This window comes from Pseudorasbora parva, chromosome 4, assembly GCF_024679245.1.
Source record: "Pseudorasbora parva isolate DD20220531a chromosome 4, ASM2467924v1, whole genome shotgun sequence".
In the NCBI taxonomy this organism is placed as follows: Eukaryota; Metazoa; Chordata; class Actinopteri; order Cypriniformes; family Gobionidae; genus Pseudorasbora; species Pseudorasbora parva.
Genome location: NC_090175.1, coordinates 7,892,944 through 7,913,536, shown reverse-complemented (window position 1 = coordinate 7,913,536; position 20,593 = coordinate 7,892,944). Strand labels below are relative to the sequence as shown.

Genomic DNA, 20,593 nt, shown 5'->3' with positions numbered 1-20,593 from the left:
GTCAGTTTAAGGGTAAAGTTAGGGTCAGGTGTGGTGGTGTGGGTCAGTTTAAGGGTAGAGTTAGAGACAGGTGTGGTGGTGTGAGTCAGTTTAAGGGTAGAGTTAGAGACAGGTGTGGTGGTGTGGGTCAGTTTAAGGGTAGAGTTAGGGACAGGTGTGGTGGTGTGGGTCAGTTTATGGGTAGAGTTAGGGACAGGTGAGGTGGTGTGGGCCAGTTTAAGGGTAGAGTTAGGGACAGGTTTGGTGGTGTGGGTCAGTTTAAGGGTAGAGTTAGGGTCAGGTGTGGTGGTGTGGGTCAGTTTAAGGGTAGAGTTAGGGACAGGTGTGGTGGTGTGGGTCAGTTTAAGGGTAGAGTTAGGGACAGGTGAGGTGGTGTGGGTCAGTTAAGGGTAGAGTTAGGGACAGGTGTGGTGGTGTGGGTCAATTAAGGGTAGAGATAGGGACAGGTGTGGTGGTGTGGGTCAGTTAAGGGTAGAGTTAGGGACAGGTGTGGTGGTGTGGGTCAATTAAGGGTAGAGATAGGGACAGGTGTGGTGGTGTGGGTCAGTTAAGGGTAGAGTTAGGGACAGGTGTGGTGGTGTGAGTCAGTTTAAGGGTAGAGTTAGGGACAGGTGTGGTGGTGTGGGTCAGTTTAAGGGTAGAGTTAGGGACAGGTGTGGTGGTGTGGGTCAGTTTAAGGGTAGAGTTAGGGACAGGTGTGGTGGTGTGGGTCAGTTTAAGGGTAGAGATAGGGACAGGTGTGGTGGTGTGGGTCAGTTTAAGGGTAGAGTTAGGGTCAGGTGTGGTGGTGTGGGTCAGTTTAAGGGTAAAGTTAGGGACAGGTGTGGTGGTGTGGGTAAGTTTAAGGGTAGAGTTAGGGACAGGTGTGGTGGTGTGGGTCAGTTTAAGGGTAGAGTTAGGGTCAGGTGTGGTGGTGTGGGTAAGTTTAAGGGTAGAGTTAGGGTCAGGTGTGGTGGTGTGGGTCAGTTTAAGGGTAGAGTTAGGGACAGGTGTGGTGGTGTGGGTCAGTTTAAGGTAGGGCTGGACAATAATTCAATATCAATATATATTGCGATATAATTTTTTTCAATAACGGTGATATGATTTTTAAACACATTTCCGATATTTCGATAAATATATAACAGCATTCCTCACTGACTGACGTTCAGGGCGCAGCCGTCAAGAGCAGAACATGATTGGCTACTCGCGCGATGACGTACACCACAGAAACGCAGTCAGTGCTCAGCTGTAGTAGGCTGATAGATCCAACGCGGCAAGTTTTAGCTACAAAAAGAGTTTCCCTGACCGCAACACAAATGTGACTGAACGAACTTCCACAAATAAGGAGAAAGAAATAGTTGATAAGAGAAGAAAGACTAACGTTAATTCAGTGGGGTGGAAGTGGTTCGGCGTGTCCCCCACACTTTTAATAGTGTATTTTCATCCCCCGCACTTTTACTGGGTCTCACCGGTCCTAGTCGACCCGCTCCGAGCGGGATTCGAAACGGCGTTACCTGGAGCGAGGGCGGGCAAGTTAACAGAGACGCCAAAGACCGCTTTCTCTAACCTCGGTTGACTGCACGCTTCTTGAGGTCTATTCGTATCTAAATATGAGGGGGACGCTCTCTCACAGAAAGTCCAAAAGCGGATTCGTAGAACTAATGTTACTGTCACGCTGGAGCTGCAGCTGAAGGACAACGTTACATATACAAATCCATATGAGCTGAAAGGTGACGATCGACAGTCAGACGATTGCGACAATATATGAAAGCAATGAAGGAGCATCATGAGCAACAAAACTGTTTTCAACTCTGATAATAATCATAAATGTTTGTTGAGCATCAAATCCTAATATGAGAATGATGAGTGACACTGAAGACTGGAGAAATGATGATAAATTCAGCTTTGATCACAGGAATAAATGACACTTTACTATATATTCACTTAGTGAACAGGTGATGTAGATCAGAATAATATTTCACTGTATTACGTTTTTTACTGCATTTTTAATTAAATAAATGCAGCATTAAATATATTCTATAGTTTTGCATAAAAGGAGAATAGAGCGCTATGAATTGTTCTTCACTGAAATTTAAAACTTAAAAGAAAATGCTCAATAAACTGTGTCTGTGGCATAGGAGCGCTGTACGCTGTGACTCTGCATTGCTTCTATAGCGCATCATTTTGCACACGGGATGCACATTAAGTGCATTTTGCCGCTCTGTATTGAGGTTATGCACGTGACATCACCGTCAGTGATCGGTTCCACCATCTGAAGAAGATCCATCCGCTAGAATATTCTGAGTCAGGCTGAATCCTGGCTGAAGCACTTTTGTTTAATCTATATTAAGAATAATATAATCAGCATATGTTGTAGTTTAAACTTAAAGATATTAATATTAATAAAGTGAGAGTCTTGTGTTTATTTGATGTTGATTTCACATTTCTTTTTCATATAAAGGCTAAATACAAATAAAAGGTGAACATTAATTTATTTGTACTGGTTTTATTTCTAAAATATATAGTTTTATAGGAGGATTATTCATAGACTTGGCAAATACATTTTTCAGAAGTTTGTAGGTACAGACATCCTTTGTGGCAGTTCTTAGTAGTTTTTTCTAAAGCTTTTATATAGTTCATATCGATATCGGAATTATATCGTATCGACCGAAATTAAGAAAAATATCGTGATATGAATTTTGGCCATATCGTCCAGCCCTAGTTTAATGGTAAAGTTATAGACAGGTGTGGTGGTGTGGGTCAGTTTAAGGATAAAGTTAGAGACAGGTGTGGTGGTGTGGGTGAGTTTAAGGGTAGAGTTAGGGTCAGGTGGGGTGGTGTGGGTCAGTTTAAGGATAAAGTTAGAGACAGGTGTGGTGGTGTGGGTCAGTTTAAGGGTAGAGTTAGGGACAGGTGTGGTGGTGTGGGTCAGTTTAAGGGTAGAGTTAGGGACAGGTGAGGTGGTGTGGGTCAGTTTAAGGGTAAAGTTAGGGACAGGTGTGGTGGTGTGGGTCAGTTTAAGGGTAGAGTTAGGGACAGGTGTGGTGGTGTGGGTCAGTTTAAGGGTAGAGTTAGGGACAGGTGTGGTGGTGTGGGTCAGTTTAAGGGTAGAGTTAAAGGGTTACTTCAGCGATTAGCATATGGCTTTGTATCAGTAGAAACCCTGGAGAATATTCAAATTATTGTGCTTTCCCCCCTCATATCCCCCTGAGACAAGAGATTTATGCATTTTATTTCTGGAAAAATTCCTCCTATGATGCAAAATGACGATTTTTGCATCATAGGAGGAATGTTTGCCCAGAGGCTAAAGACTACAGCCAGCAGAGGGAGCTATTTCCGCATGTTTTGAATCTGCGCATGGGGGATGGGAGATTACACTCAGCTGGCAGGGAGAGCTCAGCTTGCAGACAGGATAATTTAAACGGAGCTATCGTGAGCAATGTAAGTCTTTTAACTTCTCAAATTCATTTCTATGAAAGTTAAGCTTGCAAAGGCATGAACTGAAACGCGTGCCAGACTGAACTCCTGTGTGAATGTATGCCGCGAATGTAGTCGCGATTACCTCAGCTCTCATCACTCGTGCAGTTAGTGCTCAGGGCTGTGACACTCATTATATTGAACAGACACGTTCAGTTTTTAATTGTAGTGTCTTCTCTAACTCAGTCACAGTAATAAAGTTGGTGGTGTTGGGAATGGCCTCACAGGGCAGCGAAGCATTCTGGGAATTGTAGTCTTTCATCCCCTTGGGACAAAAATACATTTTCTGTCTTTTCTCAGTCTAGAAGACACCAAATTCAAAAATAATTTCACATTTCTACTGCATTGATGACCCAGTTTAAATACAGATTCATCTTCCCAGCGCTGAAGTACCCCTTTAAGGACAGGTGTGGTGGTGTGGGTCAGTTTAAGGGTAAAGTTAGGGACAGGTGTGGTGGTGTGGGTCAGTTTAAGGGTAGAGTTAGGGAAAGGTGAGGTGGTGTGGGTCAGTTTAAGGGTAAAGTTAGGGACAGGTGTGGTGGTGTGGGTCAGTTTAAGGGTAGAGTTAGGGACAGGTGTGGTGGTGTGGGTCAGTTTAAGGGTAGAGTTAGGGACAGGTGTGATGGTGTGGGTCAGTTTAAGGGTAAAGTTAGGGACAGGTGTGGTGGTGTGGGTCAGTTTAAGGGTAAAGTTAGGGACAGGTGTGGTGGTGTGGGTCAGTTTAAGGGTAGAGTTAGGGTCAGGTGGGGTGGTGTGGGTCAGTTTAAGGGTAGAGTTAGGGTCAGGTGAGGTGGTGTGGGTCAGTTTAAGGGTAGAGTTAGGGACAGGTGAGGTGGTGTGGGTCAGTTTAAGGGTAAAGTTAGGGACAGGTGTGGTGGTGTGGGTCAGTTTAAGGGTGGAGTTAGGGTCAGGTGGGGTGGTGTGGGTCAGTTTAAGGGTAGAGTTAGGGTCAGGTGTGATGGTGTGGGTCAGTTTAAGGGTAAAGTTAGGGACAGGTGTGGTGGTGTGGGTCAGTTTAAGGGTAAAGTTAGGGACAGGTGTGGTGGTGTGGGTCAGTTTAAGGGTAGAGTTAGGGTCAGGTGGGGTGGTGTGGGTCAGTTTAAGGGTAGAGTTAGGGTCAGGTGTGATGGTGTGGGTCAGTTTAAGGGTAAAGTTAGGGACAGGTGTGGTGGTGTGGGTCAGTTTAAGGGTAGAGTTAGGGTCAGGTGTGGTGGTGTGGGTCAGTTTAAGGGTAGAGTTAGGGTCAGGTGTGGTGGTGTGGGTCAGTTTAAGGGTAGAGTTAAGGACAGGTGGGGTGGTGTTGGTCAGTTTAAGGGTAGTGTTAGGGACAGGTGTGGTGGTGTGTCTCAGTTTAGAGTTAGGGACAGGTGTGGTGGTGTGGGTCAGTTTAAGGGTAGAGTTAGGGACAGGTGTGGTGGTGTGGGTCAGTTTAAGGGTAGAGTTAGGGACAGGTGAGGTGGTGTGGGTCAGTTTAAGGGTAAAGTTAGGGACAGGTGTGGTGGTGTGGGTCAGTTTAAGGGTAGAGTTAGGGACAGGTGTGGTGGTGTGGGTCAGTTTAAGGGTAGAGTTAGGGACAGGTGTGGTGGTGTGGGTCAGTTTAAGGGTAGAGTTAAGGACAGGTGTGGTGGTGTGGGTCAGTTTAAGGGTAAAGTTAGGGACAGGTGTGGTGGTGTGGGTCAGTTTAAGGGTAGAGTTAGGGAAAGGTGAGGTGGTGTGGGTCAGTTTAAGGGTAAAGTTAGGGACAGGTGTGGTGGTGTGGGTCAGTTTAAGGGTAGAGTTAGGGACAGGTGTGGTGGTGTGGGTCAGTTTAAGGGTAGAGTTAGGGACAGGTGTGATGGTGTGGGTCAGTTTAAGGGTAAAGTTAGGGACAGGTGTGGTGGTGTGGGTCAGTTTAAGGGTAAAGTTAGGGACAGGTGTGGTGGTGTGGGTCAGTTTAAGGGTAGAGTTAGGGTCAGGTGGGGTGGTGTGGGTCAGTTTAAGGGTAGAGTTAGGGTCAGGTGAGGTGGTGTGGGTCAGTTTAAGGGTAGAGTTAGGGACAGGTGAGGTGGTGTGGGTCAGTTTAAGGGTAAAGTTAGGGACAGGTGTGGTGGTGTGGGTCAGTTTAAGGGTGGAGTTAGGGTCAGGTGGGGTGGTGTGGGTCAGTTTAAGGGTAGAGTTAGGGTCAGGTGTGATGGTGTGGGTCAGTTTAAGGGTAAAGTTAGGGACAGGTGTGGTGGTGTGGGTCAGTTTAAGGGTAAAGTTAGGGACAGGTGTGGTGGTGTGGGTCAGTTTAAGGGTAGAGTTAGGGTCAGGTGGGGTGGTGTGGGTCAGTTTAAGGGTAGAGTTAGGGTCAGGTGTGATGGTGTGGGTCAGTTTAAGGGTAAAGTTAGGGACAGGTGTGGTGGTGTGGGTCAGTTTAAGGGTAAAGTTAGGGACAGGTGTGGTGGTGTGGGTCAGTTTAAGGGTAGAGTTAGGGTCAGGTGTGGTGGTGTGGGTCAGTTTAAGGGTAGAGTTAGGGTCAGGTGTGGTGGTGTGGGTCAGTTTAAGGGTAGAGTTAAGGACAGGTGGGGTGGTGTTGGTCAGTTTAAGGGTAGTGTTAGGGACAGGTGTGGTGGTGTGTCTCAGTTTAGAGTTAGGGACAGGTGTGGTGGTGTGGGTCAGTTTAAGGGTAGAGTTAGGGACAGGTGTGGTGGTGTGGGTCAGTTTAAGGGTAGAGTTAGGGACAGGTGAGGTGGTGTGGGTCAGTTTAAGGGTAGAGTTAGGGACAGGTGTGGTGGTGTGGGTCAGTTTAAGGGTAGAGTTAGGGACAGGTGTGGTGGTGTGGGTCAGTTTAAGGGTAGAGTTAGGGACAGGTGTGGTGGTGTGGGTCAGTTTAAGGGTAGAGTTAGGGACAGGTGTGGTGGTGTGGGTCAGTTTAAGGGTAGAGTTAGAGACAGGTGTGGTGGTGTGGGTCAGTTTAAGGGTAGAGTTAGGGTCAGGTGTGGTGGTGTGGGTAAGTTTAAGGGTAGAGTTAGGGTCAGGTGTGGTGGTGTGGGTCAGTTTAAGGGTAGAGTTAGGGACAGGTGTGGTGGTGTCGGTCAGTTTAAGGGTAGAGTTAGGGACAGGTGTGGTGGTGTGGGTCAGTTTAAGGGTAAAGTTAGGGACAGGTGTGGTTGTGTGGGTCAGTTTAAGGGTAGAGTTAGGGACAGGTGTGGTGGTGTGGGTCAGTTTAAGGGTAAAGTTAGGGACAGGTGTGGTGGTGTGGGTCAGTTTAAGGGTAGAGTTAGGGTCAGGTGGGGTGGTGTGGGTCAGTATAAGGGTAAAGTAAGGGACAGGTGTAGTGGTGTGGGTCAGTTTAAGGGTAGAGTTAGGGTCAGGTGGGGTGGTGTGGGTCAGTTTAAGGGTAGAGTTAGGGTCAGGTGGGGTGGTGTGGGTCAGTTTAAGGGTAGAGTTAGGGACAGGTGTGGTGGTGTGGGTCAGTTTAAGGGTAGAGTTAGGGTCAGGTGGGGTGGTGTGGGTCAGTTTAAGGGTAGAGTTAGGGACAGGTGTGGTGGTGTGGGTCAGTTTAAGGGTAAAGTTAGGGTCAGGTGGGGTGGTGTGGGTCAGTTTAAGGGTAGAGTTAGGGACAGGTGTGGTGGTGTGGGTCAGTTTAAGGGTAGAGTTAGGGACAGGTGTGGTGGTGTGGGTCAGTTTAAGGGTAGAGTTAGGGTCAGGTGTGGTGGTGTGAGTCAGTTTAAGGGTAGAGTTAGGTACAGGTGTGGTGGTGTGGGTCAGTTTAAGGGTAGAGTTAGGGACAGGTGTGGTGGTGTGGGTCAGTTTAAGGGTAAAGTTAGGGACAGGTGTGGTGGTGTGGGTCAGTTTAAGGGTAGAGTTAGGGACAGGTGTGGTGGTGTGAGTCAGTTTAAGGGTAAAGTTAGGGACAGGTGTGGTGGTGTGGGTCAGTTTAAGGGTAGAGTTAGGGACAGGTGTGGCGGTGTGGGTCAGTTTAAGGGTAGAGTTAGGGACAGGTGTGGTGGTGTGGGTCTGTTTAAGGGTAGAGTTAGGGACAGGTGTGCTGGTATGGGTCAGTTTAAGGGTAGAGTTAGGGACAGGTGTGGTGGTGTGGGTCTGTTTAAGGGTAGAGTTAGGGACAGGTGTGGCGGTGTGGGTCAGTTTAAGGGTAGAGTTAGAGACAGGTGTGGTGGTGTGGGTCTGTTTAAGGGTAGAGTTAGGGACAGGTGCGGTGGTGTGGGTCAGTTTAAGGGTAGAGTTAGGGACAGGTGTGGTGGTGTGGGTCAGTTTAAGGGTAGAATTAGGGACAGGTGTGGTGGTGTGGGTCAGTTTAAGGGTAGAGTTAGGGACAGGTGTGGTGGTGTGGGTCAGTTTAAGGGTAGAATTAGGGACAGGTGTGGTGGTGTGGGTCAGTTTAAGGGTAGAGTTAGGGACAGGTGTGGTGGTGTGGGTCAGTTTAAGGGTAAAGTTAGGGACAGGTGAGGTGGTGTGGGTCCTCACCTTAAGGGTAGAGTTAGGACAGGTGTGGTGGTGTGGGTCAGTTTAAGGGTAGAGTTAGGGACAGGTGTGGTGGTGTGGGTCAGTTTAAGGGTAGGGTTAGGGACAGGTGTGGTGGTGTGGGTCAGTTTAAGGGTAGGGTTAGGGTCAGGTGTGGTGGTGTGGGTCAGTTTAAGGGTAGAGTTAGGGACAGGTGTGGTGGTGTGGGTCAGTTTAAGGGTAGAGTTAGGGACAGGTGTGGTAATGGGACTCGATGATGGTGAGATTAGTTCTCCGTGTGGATCAGCTGTTGTCAGACTCCTTCTGCAGACACAAATCTCACTGGAGTGGATTATTCCAATTATTGGCAAACTAAATGTTTGAAAATGTAAACTGATATTTCCTGACACACTATTGCAAAATACTGTATCTACTTTAAATAACTGGCTTAAAGATTTTTTTGGGGGGTGAAAATACTAACGTGCCAAAGACTTTTATATAGTACTGTACAATAAAAATGAAAATGAAGTGCAATGTGACATTACTTTAAAAAAATCTAATTCTAATTTTGTGGCACTTAAATTATTTGGCTCCTATTTTTCCCCTATAGGAGCCGGTGCTCCTTAATTGATGTTTTAGTCTGGAGCCCTGATCAGTTCAGATGAAGATTTCAACCTTTTTCATCGCTATTTTGATTTATACTTACAGATACACCTTTGTAATTGAATAATTATGATGGAAGGTCATGGCTTAAATAAAATTTTCCTGTTTTCTATATATTTCCTGTAGATCCTCCAAAGAGCGTCTCAGCGTCCGTCAGTCCGTCTGTAATAGTGGAGGGAGATTCAGTGACTCTGAGCTGCAGCAGTGACTCAAACCCTCCTGCTGTGAACTTCAGCTGGTTTAAAGGAAGAACATCTCTGGGATCTGGCGACACCTACAGGATCACTAATATTGAGTCTGAGGCCAGTGGAAAATATGAATGCTCTGCTAGAAACAAACACGGATCTCAGATCTCTGCTCCTGTGAACGTGAATGTCATGTGTGAGTCTGCCTTTACTATTGAGCAGTTCTGGTTGATAACTGTTTAATCATTGGTCTTATTGAATGACATTTTTATATATTTTTTTATTTTCCTGTAGATCCTCCAAAGAGCGTCTCAGTGTCCGTCAGTCCGTCTGAAATAGTGGAGGGAGATTCAGTGACTCTGAGCTGCAGCAGTGACTCAAACCCTCCTGCTGTGAACTTCAGCTGGTTTAAGGAGGATCAAACCTCAGCTGTTGGATCTGGACAGAGTTTCAGCATCTCCAGCTTTAACTCCAGTTTCAGTGGACGCTTCTACTGTGAGGCTCAGAATAAATATGGCTCTCAGAGATCAGCGTCTGTTTCACTCTCTGTTAAAGGTATTTCCTATAAACACACTCCTTCAGTTCAGTCCGTCTCTCATGTGAAATGATCTTCATGATCATCTTGTTTCAGGAGTTCAGAGAGCAGTTCTGCACACAGTTTATGGGCTCGTGGCGGGATTGATCTTCATCATCGTCATCATCATTGTCATCATCATCGTGTTCATAAAGTGAGTGAAGTTTGTCTACACACTAAACAAAAATTCAATCGCACATCTAAAATAAACTGACTCTCCTTTTCTTTTTAAACACAAACATTTTGTAATAGCTTTCTCTCTGTTTTCAGGAGGAAGAAGAGGAGAGAAGGAGGAACTGAAGACTTGAATCAAAAGCAGGTGAGTCGGCAAACACACACCTCCATCTACAACTCAATACAGTGAGATTGTGTCGCATTGAAATTTGAAGACAATAGTGTGTGTGTTACAGTATTGTATAAGACTGTATTATACAGTATTGTATACAGTATAAGACAATACTGTGTCTGCAAAGAAACAGGCATCTTTCCAGTGAAACACATTTATTAGAAGAATGTTTTCTGAAAGAATTAAATATTTAGTGTCAATTATGAATGGAACATCTCAGTTCACTTATTTCTCTAATCATTTCTGCACAAACTCTTTTTCTTTAAACATGTCTTATACTCACTCATTCACTTTTATTGTTTATTCACAATAAACACAAAAGAAGCCAAATGTAACTTAGTTTGTACTCTTAAACAATCATTTTGTATGTTAAACCCTTTTAGTGTGCGCACATTTTCAGTCAAAGCTTAGATTACATGCTTTGAATATGTCTAAATAATTATGTTCTCACGTGCCGCATTTCGTGACTCTTTCTGTCCTATGCACATGAACAGAAACTAATTTGTGCTTTCGTTAACTCTACTACGACTTTATGACACAATTTACACAAAATGGCGGACATTAGTGAACTCCATGTGCTTCACTGAACTCACATTACTAGTCACTGATTCGTGTAACCATTATAGACGGTTTCAATGGCAGCAACATAAACAAACGCTACTCTGCATGCGCGCTTTTGTGGCCCAAACTTTAATTTTGATTGTGCACCATTATCTTAATGTATAGATTTTTTTTTTGTTTCAGCATGTTTATTATAAATAATCTCCCATTTATGTCTTTAATATAGAGTGGGAAAACGCCCCACTTAAAGGGTAGGCAAAACTGAAAATCCTGTCATTCATTACTCACCGTCACGTTGATCCCAGATTTTCCACTAGAAAAAAATGGTGCCGGTCAAAGTGACCGGCAGAGGTTTCGTTTTCCGGACATTTTGATGATATGCCGGTCAAAAACTCCTGAAAGCAGTTTATGTAACTTTAAAAAAATGACATAATCAGGCCGTATATGCAACATGTTTATTAGCCGAACTTTCAAATAGACGAAAAAAAAACATGAACGTCCGATTGGCGTCAATCAACCAATTTTTTTAACTCATAGGCGTAATTTGCGGGTGGGACATGTCCCCACCACTTTTTTTAAAACATCTTGCTTCACGGATTAACCTAACTAATACAAACAAAACATCTCTGGTTAACTAGAAGAGCATCATTTCATTCGTTTGTTAAATAAGAGGCGATCTGACACTCGTTGCCGCTGTTATCAGTGCTGCAGATTTCTCTCGTGGCTCCTGCAGTCTCCACACAGACGAGCGCTTTAATCTAACGTTTAACGCCGTTGCAGAGACTTCTGTTTGTTCTGGTCAGATCGCGAAACAAAATGCACAAAAACTGTCCCTGCTCTTGATGTACAACCACTGATGGTATTCGGTTTTGATGAGAGAGAAAATAGGCTACAAGGGCAGATTAGAAACGAGAACTTCTGACAAGTTTAACAGACTAGCAGTGATTAAGCAAAGTGTGCAAATCTATTTGCCTTTATTCACATGAAAAATCTTGGCACAACACTATTGTGTTTAGATGCAATAATTAAACGCAATTAATAAATGTAATTATAAACTCAGTATGTCTCATTTAGTTGGTAACATTTAAATTGGCCACCGTGTGAAATGACAAAATCATATAATAGAATATAACAGTATACTGATAACTGTAAGCAGGTAAGCACTACAAGATGGTTTTGAAATCATTTGAGAAAACGACAAAATTACTTATTCACAAAATGACGTGTGTGAATAAGTGCTACCGTTTTAAAATGTGCTTGCACCCGATCATATTCAGTAGAAGGTAAAAAAAAAAATTCCCTTAAACTTTACCATCCCGCTCATGCCCATCGCCGTGATCATCTGTATCCAGCTGGTTGTTTACCGTGAGTTCTGAACACTGCACCATGTGCTTATTTAAATCTTTTCGTTTCTACACATATTAGGCTACATATTCCTCATGTCTGTGAGGCAAGCCTGCCGAGTTTCAGTTTATTTGAGACGCGCTTCAGTTCATGAGCAATGAAAGCGATGGCTTCCGCGATCTAGTCTACTTATTTATTTCTTATTAATTAAATACATGCAATTAACCGAAGAAACCTTTATTAAAATTAAGAGACAATTTGTACAAAACGAAAGACAGGCTTTTTACAAAACAAAACTTAATATTAAACTAAATATAACCACCAAAATCATTTGTGACCCACTTGCATCTTTGCACTTATATCATAATCAGATGAAATCTAAAAATAATATTATAATATTTAAACATAAATATGAAGAAAAAAAACATTGTTTAATGGCTAGAACAAGTATAGTAAGCTACAGATTTATGTCATGTCTGAGCTGGATTTGAACGAACATCATTTTACCGGCGGGTTCACAGTAGCCTATATAAATGCGTGCGCACTCGCCTTTCAATTATGCAATGCGTCGGCATAACATGTTTCTTTGTTTCATAATATAAGATTAATGTTGGGAAACTTGTGTCATGTGCTCTCTGCTTGATTTTTAATATTTATATCATGTTAACCAAGAATAGTACGTCAAAATGTATTTCTACTGAGTAGTGCGCCATACTCTATCCACTAACCAGACCATAGACCGTAAAAAAATATGGACGACTCGACATCATCCGTTTCCGCTTGGCAGATTTGAAGCTTTTAGGCGGCCTGCACGGCGCGGACATCTTGGGACCGAGTCTGCGCAGTAGCGATTTCGGGTCCGGAGTTGCGCAGTAGAGCGCAGGAAGTAGAGCAGGAAGTACAGTCGCGATATCAAAAGCCCGCCCACACTCTCGCAGATGCAGAACAATTAATTATGTTGGTGTGAAATAAACAGTTATGGAAATGTAGAAATTAAAGATAAAGCTTCAATCTGCTCCCAAAAATTTCGAAAAAAGTCAGTTAGTGCCTCAGTGACAACTTCACTCAGAGAAGCCGTCAGTCTCAGCTGTCAATCATGACGTCACACCCCCGTTTTTATAGCATCAAATAACTAACTCAAAGTAAACTTATTTTAAAAACGAACACCTGAAATGAAATCATCGTGATGATAACTGCCTTCAGTGACATAAACTAACTTTGGGGAAAAAATATTGAAGTGTAATTTTATTATTTAGTTTGCCTCGCGTCCATTAGAAAACACAGAGGAGCGGCTATACTGGGACCGGTCACCGGGGGGCGATCGAGGCGCGAAAGCTTCAGTAAATGAGAGGGAGACTGCAGGCTTGAACCAGACCGATAAACAGACACAGACCGGAAGTTAACTTCGGGCCAGGCGCGTAACTGTAGCAACGCGCGTGCGTTCGATGAAACCGTCTATACAGGAAACAAATGAACTCTCTTTACAACATATTCTCCTCTCAATTCACAGTGTTAACAGTACACAGTATATCCGATTCTCTGCATTAACTCTCACGACAGTGGTTCTCCATTACACTTGTGTTACATTCACGGATAGTCAAAACACTGTTTTAATACTCAAGAAATACTCAACACATATTACAACACTACATTTTATTTATTTTAAATTAAGAGTTTGACTACATTACGGTCTCGACATTAACGCTTGTCCGCAACAAGTGGATTTCTTAAAGGGACAATAATTGAAATGATTTTACTTGGCCAACAGACAAGAGACTGATTACAATGCCAATTACAAAAAAAATAACTAATGAATCACCAGAATGTAAGAATGATTCTGCATTAATTTAGTGTAAGTGGTGATTGATAGTGGATATGGATAATGTAATGAACTGACGGGAACAACACGCTGTTGACGCTCGCGCATCTTGAGGAGAAATCAAAAGAGCGCTGCTCACACAGAGAAACTGCGGTAAACATTCAAAATGTTCAAAAAGCTTTTATATGTATAACATATGATAGAGTTAAACAACACCACAACCAAATGTGATGTTTTCCTGAACAGCATCACGTTTGAAAATGACACTGATTTCATATGACAGCTCCATAAACAGTTAATTAACAATTAGTCACTTACATTTGAGATGCGATATTGAGTGTGTTTGTTCCATTTCAGCTGCGAAAATAGTTCCAAACAGCAGAACCATAACACCCCTCACGCAGGGCGTACTTTTCATCTAACACTTGGTGGGACAATAAACATAAAATTTCTCAAGAGCAATTTTTGAAGGGGACACAAATAATACAGCCCAATTTGTACTTGTAAGGATATCTGCAACACACACACACACACACACACACACACACACACACACACACACACACACACACACACACACACACACGCACACACACACACACACACACAAAAACCGTTTTGCATGCATTAATCCAATAATGTAGGCAGGTTTATAATCATATCCCAAATGTTAGGATGTTTCGGGCACATGTGCATTTTAAGATGTTCTGAAGGCCAAAAAATTAGATAATAATAGCTTGAAAAACCATGTCACTGGGCAGATTATTTGTCTTATGTCCACATCTCTCTTTTTCTCTGTTTTTTTTAATCTTGCCGTTTCTTCCCCTCATAATCGTCAGTGAAGAAAGTAAACATATGGTTTACATATGAACATTTATATGTTTTATGAATAACTTTCTAAGACATGTTCATTTACTGTTTATTAAAGTTTTAAGTTTATTCAATTAATTCACAATAAGCTCACATTCATTACTAATCTTATGCCCAAAGTTGTTTTTTAATTTATTGATCTGATGAAAACGGCTTTGTTAATATTTCTTGTTTGTTAACAATTAGGCCTACTCGAACTGTTTCTAAACTTAAAAATGCTTTTTTTTTTTGTCCCGTTTGCGTCTGTATTGTCTATTCAAAAATACAAATCTCATAACATTATTTAATGCAGTTGTAATTTTTCCGGGTAAATTATTTAATTTTATTGGTAACAGCCCTATGGTGTCTTATTTTAATTTAATGTATAGATCAAATTTAAGAATATTATATGAAACCTGAAGCATAGCTTATATTTAATAAGATTAGCGTGAAAATTATAAAGGTAAAATATCACAAATATGCGGATTTCAAATATGTCAAAGCTGATTGAACACTGAGAACATTGCTCCAGAATAAGTTATATTTACAACAGACACACACACACACACACACACACACACACACACACACACACACACACACACACACACACACACACACACACACACACACACACACACACACACACACACACACACACACACACACACACACACACACACACACACACACACACACACACACACACACAAATCTAACTTTTTTCCGGACAAGCACATTTTTTACTCGGACAAGTGAATGACCGATTTGAGCATAAGCATGCTTAATGTGAAGCCCTGCATTATATTTTAGATGAATGCACAATTGTTATATTCTATTTTTTTAAAAACATTTTTTACATGTTTACAATGTTTGGTAACTGTAAGATTACTATTGTATGCTTGACCAATACACTGTTTTGTTTCCACTGCTACACTTAAATTTATTTAAAGAAGTTTGATTACAGTCTGTTTTAGATTTGAATGCACAATTGTTCTTTAAATAAGAATTCAACACTTTGCATACATCTGTTATTTTGTCTTATTGTGTCAGTAAAGTCTGGTGCCTTTAGTCTCTTCAAGGAAGGTATAAGGTGAAAGGTATACAATTTATTATAAATTCAACAATAGTATCGGATCGATATCGGGTATCGACAGATACACAAAGCCCAGGCATCGGTATCGGGACTGAAAAAGTCAGATCGGTGCACCTCTAGTTTTCATGTCTAATATTACATGTTTCCACATATGAAGCAATATCAGTCTATAAATGTCTCTCCATAGATGGCTGACGCGAGTGATGATACGTACACAGCTCTGGATCCAGCGTCCAGAACATCTGCTGACATTTACAGCACAATCCCAGTCAGTAAACGTCTCAGACACTTTCTCAGTCAGATTCAGCAGATCCACACATAAACAGGCTTTTTGTTGATCCGTCTCTCACAGGGTGTTCAGTCCAGAGCTCCTGATGGCATCTACACGGCTCTTGAGCTTCAGTCCAGATCTTCTGAATATGAGACTCTAGCAGTGACTTCAGCAGATCCACATTAAACTCTCCTCACTGAATCCCTGCTGACTGATGCTCCTCAGAAACCCATCATCCACCATCACCAGCTCAACATCATCTCATTATCAATGACAGTCTGCTTTCTTAAACCGCGTATATTGCAATTCAGCTTATAAGAGGATTTTTAGAATTGTGTTTTTTTGTATTAGTCTTGCATTTCTATATTTTAGCCACAATTTCATATTTTTCATGTATGTGCTGCATATGCAAATGTATTTTAGGAGAACACTTGTGCAGTTTGAATGATTTAAATAAGATCGCAGCAGCATTTACTCAATACTTCAGTGTCGTCTTTACATTAATAGTTAAATGTACAGTATTGTTCAAAATAATAGCAGTACAATGTGACTAACCAGAATAATCAAGGACCAAAAAGAACAATTTTACTCTCATCAGTCCACAAAATGTTCCTCCACTTCTCTTTAGGCCAGTTGATGTGTTCTTTGGCAAATTGTAACCTCTTCTGCACATGCCTTTTTTTTAACAGAGGGACTTTGCGGGGGATTCTTGAAAATAGATTAGCTTCACACAGACGTCTTCTAACGGTCACAGTACTTACAGGTAACTCCAGACTGTCTTTGATCATCCTGGAGGTGATCATTGGCTGAGCCTTTGCCATTCTGGTTATTCTTCTATCCATTTTGATGGTTGTCTTCCGTTTTCTTCCACGTCTCTCTGGTTTTGCTCTCCATTTTAAGGCATTGGAGATCATTTTAGCTGAACAGCCTATCATTTTTTTGCACCTCTTTATAGGTTTTCCCCTCTCTAATCAACTTTTTAATCAAAGTACGCTGTTCTTCTGAACAATGTCTTGAACGACCCATTTTCCTCAGCTTTCAAATGCATGTTCAACAAGTGTTGGCTTCATCCTTAAATAGGGGCCACCTGATTCACACCTGTTTCTTCACAAAATTGATGACCTCAGTGATTGAATGCCACACTGCTATTTTTTTGAACACACCCCTTTCAACTAATTCAACTAATTGCCCAATTGCACAGCCTTAAGAGCGTGCATATCATGAATGCTGGGTCTCATTTGTTTTCTGAGAATCTACTGAACCTACTGGTAACTTGTTTGCCACGTAGCAATAAAAAAAATATACGAAAAACCTTGATTATTCTGGTTAGTCACATTGTACTGCTATTATTTTGAACAATACTGTATGCATGTTAATAATCCCAGCTAAGCAGTATGTTCATGTTAATCTCAGTAATCTGTGACTGATTGTGTTAAAGTCTCTGTCATGTCTGACTGCTCTGTTGACTGGATTTTCTTCTGCTGTATCTTTACTGAAGGAACATAATCATTTTTGTAGTGTTTAAAATACCAACATCTCCAATAAACATTTCTCTCGTAGCTGCGGTGTATTTTCTCATTATAACTGACATTATTAGTGATATTTTGTGTGTGTGTCCAGACTGCCATCTAGAGGATATCAGTCACACTAATAAACGCCTGTAGGTTTTATAAAGTATAAGTAATAAAAGGTCAGAAGTAAAGAAGTGATGAACTAGAATACTGAGATCGGACCAAATGAAAATACGCAAGCGAACCAGAATAGTGAATAATTCATATTAATAGTTATTAATTTAATACATTCTCATTGTATTATTATTCATAGTGGTAACAAATAACCAATCAAACAGGATTAAAGACTGCAGGAGTCTGAACACCAATCAGATTAACGCCTGTCGCCGTTGCTCCGCCCACAGCGCGGGAAAATCCTCAGGAATTAGAAACGGAAAGAAACGGACAGAGACAAAACACCGGTTTGAAAAACAGAAGTGAGAAAATCTTCCTTGTGTTCGGTCTTCATCACACTCCAGCACAGTAGGTGTTTGCATGAGAATACCTGGACTAATCTGTCATATTATTTCCATTGTTTGTGAGTATTGAGTTCCAGTGTCTGATCGTGTTAGTTGTGTTTTATGAAAATCAGGGGAAAACTGAGTATCAAGTCACTAGGATTCATTTTCACCTCCAGTATTTTTAACTTACAGAACAAAACGACCACATTTACAACTAACATTTTGACATCATTTACTCGCCTCCAAAGGTGATGTTTCTGAAGTGGGACATGAACCTATTTTATATGAGTATGGAACCGTTAAATGTGTTTTTGCTTATTGTGTAAGATTTTCTGTCTTAAACCTCATTGTTACAGATATCATCCAATGAATTATTTAATAAACAGATCAAATTAACAGATTTTACAGTTGCTCAGTTGGTTTTGAGTCCTAAATTTTCTAAAACTTAAAGGGGGGGTGAAATGCTGTTTCATGTGTTGGACTTTTTATTATTTATTCCCCAAAGTCCACCCCAAGTTCAATGATCGGCCAGGAGTCGAGTTATCAATTAAAAGTATACATTTATTAAAAGTAACAGCGAGTAAAAAAGGTTTCTGAGCTCAGGATTCAGAACAACAGATATAAGCATCAGGGCAGTCCTGAATGCCGCACAACTTTTACATCCATGTTTATATTCTTGTTCTTCCATCTCCTCCCCACACCACGTTTCCTCCAATCTGGGTGTACTGCGTCATCAGTCTCCAGGCAGTATTTCTATGAACACAGGTTAACCACACACACACAAAGAAAGCACAGCTCTGGTATTTTTCCATATTATAAGACATATCCTTCTGCATCTTTGTTTCATCTTTAACCTCAGTTTCACTTGTAGCTATGTGGTTCTCAGAAATGCTCTACCCCCGCTGTCTCACCCTTGCTTGACCTCGTACCGCATCTACTTCTCCTCAGTTTCGTTTCACACCTTTTATAGCGCTTCTGCAAAATCATCTGCACATCTGCATGTTAAATCATCATAAACAAACATAAAAAATACATAATGAACATTATATTCAATCATTAATACTTCATGGTGAAAAATACAATTAATACTGTGTACTTAATATTGTAGACTGTGAATCATAATCTGCAACATGGTTAATACTTAAAATCATAATAAGCAACTTGCATGAAAATAATAAACATTTCCTTAAAATAAATGAAAATATCCTTCAATTCCCTCTCTTGATCTCTTAAAAAAGAGATCACATCACCTCCACTTCACTCTCCATATCATCACATTCCACCTCTGCTCCCAGAAGTGGCATTGCATAGGCTGGAGGCCGGTCATCTTTCCTTTCAATTGCAGCCACAATCATCCTGTTACAAAGAGACCTTATGCATGGTATACAACAACATCCACATGTTACAATTATTCCCTAAACATATTCCCAGGGTATAAAATATTGAAATTATTACCCCCTTCCAATTTCCAAACATGTTAGTCATCCATTTGTCCACTGGGTTATCTATACCAGAGTGTTTCTTCATTTCACTTGACAAAGCCCTCAATCCTGCTAAGGCCTTAGTCACACTACCATCAGGAGCAGTATTGTTTGGAATGAAGGTACAGCACATCTCTCCTATCATAGATTTTTAGAATTTTCAGTTTTTAATAAATTGAAACATGTATAATTTCCCTCTCTTGGGGTAAAGGGCCCTATTTTTGTTTCATTACTTATTGTTGGAAATATTGATGCTAGCGTGGTACAATTTATTTAGAACTTTTTGCTTAGTTAGGCCAATCATGCAGCCATACCCCCATTTATCTTCTGGATGCAGTGGGGCGGGTTCAGTGTTCAGGGTTGGTCTAGCTCTTGCACATGCCACACACCCTTTCATACCCTGCTCAGATGCAGTATTTTCAAACCAATTCAACCATAAATTTTCCTCTTTATATCCTGTAGCCATAGCCAATAAGTCAAGCATGTCACGCTACACACAAAGTAAAACTGGTGCGAGGACTCAAGTGCAGGAGTAAGTGATAATTTATTTACAAAAATAAACATAAACAGAAAACAAAACCCACGAGGGGGCAAAATACATAATCAAAAACCATGAACTGAAGACATACCACACAGGGAACCGGGAGACGATGACGAAACATATACAAGGATCCAACACAGACTGATAAACACAAGGAGCTTATAAGGGGAAGAAATCAAGAGGGAACAGGTGGGAGAAATCAACACTAATCAGATAACAAGGGGGAGGGATCAGACAATGACAGGAGCACATGCTAGACATGACAAAACCCACATGTGCACACAAGACAGGACAGGCATGTGACAATGCAGGGTCAATTTGGTATAATCAGATGGAGTTATCACTTTTTCATTGGTTAAGTTTCTAATTTCTGCACCAATTGTAGCTGGAGCATTCACACTCCTTATCACTATCAAACCTAATGGATCTTTGCCCGAAATGTCTACCCCTATTGTTATATAGGTGTTCACTGCATCCCCTTTATCTTTCAGTCTAATTACCATCCTATTCATCTTTTTCTTATCCCATCCATTGTCATATCCTCTAAACAGGGAGAGTCTAAATAAGATTTTATTAGGTTTCCATGTATGGCACCATGGCCTAGATGGCTCTAGAGTGGTAGAGGGCCATAGGCAACCATATACATCGTACCCCGTACCAGGCTATCGGATTTTTTCCACAATCAATAACTTCACATAAGTCAAATTCCCACATAGTATCTTTCCCTTTCAATTTTTTCCAGCATTATCTTTACTCCCCCTAGATGGTTCACTTCCTGCATAACCTTATCTCTTTTTTTTGCTTACCGTCCTCCTTTTCATAGCATTTTTCTATGATACCAAATATAGTCCCTACTATTATTATGGCCAAGAGAGTCACCATTCACAGCACTTTCCAATTTTCACACAGTCTCATTGTTGTCGTTTGTTGAGGGTGAGACTTTGAAACTCCGAAACACTCTGGTCTCTGTT

At 41.5% G+C, this 20,593-nt stretch overlaps 1 protein-coding gene and 1 long non-coding RNA gene across 2 annotated transcripts in view; both read left to right on the top strand.

Annotated features, from left to right (window-relative positions):
* LOC137073758 (vascular cell adhesion protein 1-like) overlaps positions 1 to 20,593 on the top strand; it is a 130,448-nt gene that overhangs the window by 58,908 nt on the left and 50,947 nt on the right. Inside the window, exon 9 of the mRNA XM_067442467.1 lies at positions 8,671 to 8,925. Coding sequence (XP_067298568.1) covers positions 8,671 to 8,925 — 255 coding nt within the window. The remainder of the gene's footprint in view (positions 1 to 8,670; positions 8,926 to 20,593) is intronic.
* Positions 9,574 to 16,808, top strand: LOC137073868 (uncharacterized). Its single transcript, XR_010904810.1, has 3 exons — positions 9,574 to 9,622; positions 15,506 to 15,586; positions 15,671 to 16,808. It is a non-coding gene; the product is annotated as an uncharacterized lncRNA (long non-coding RNA).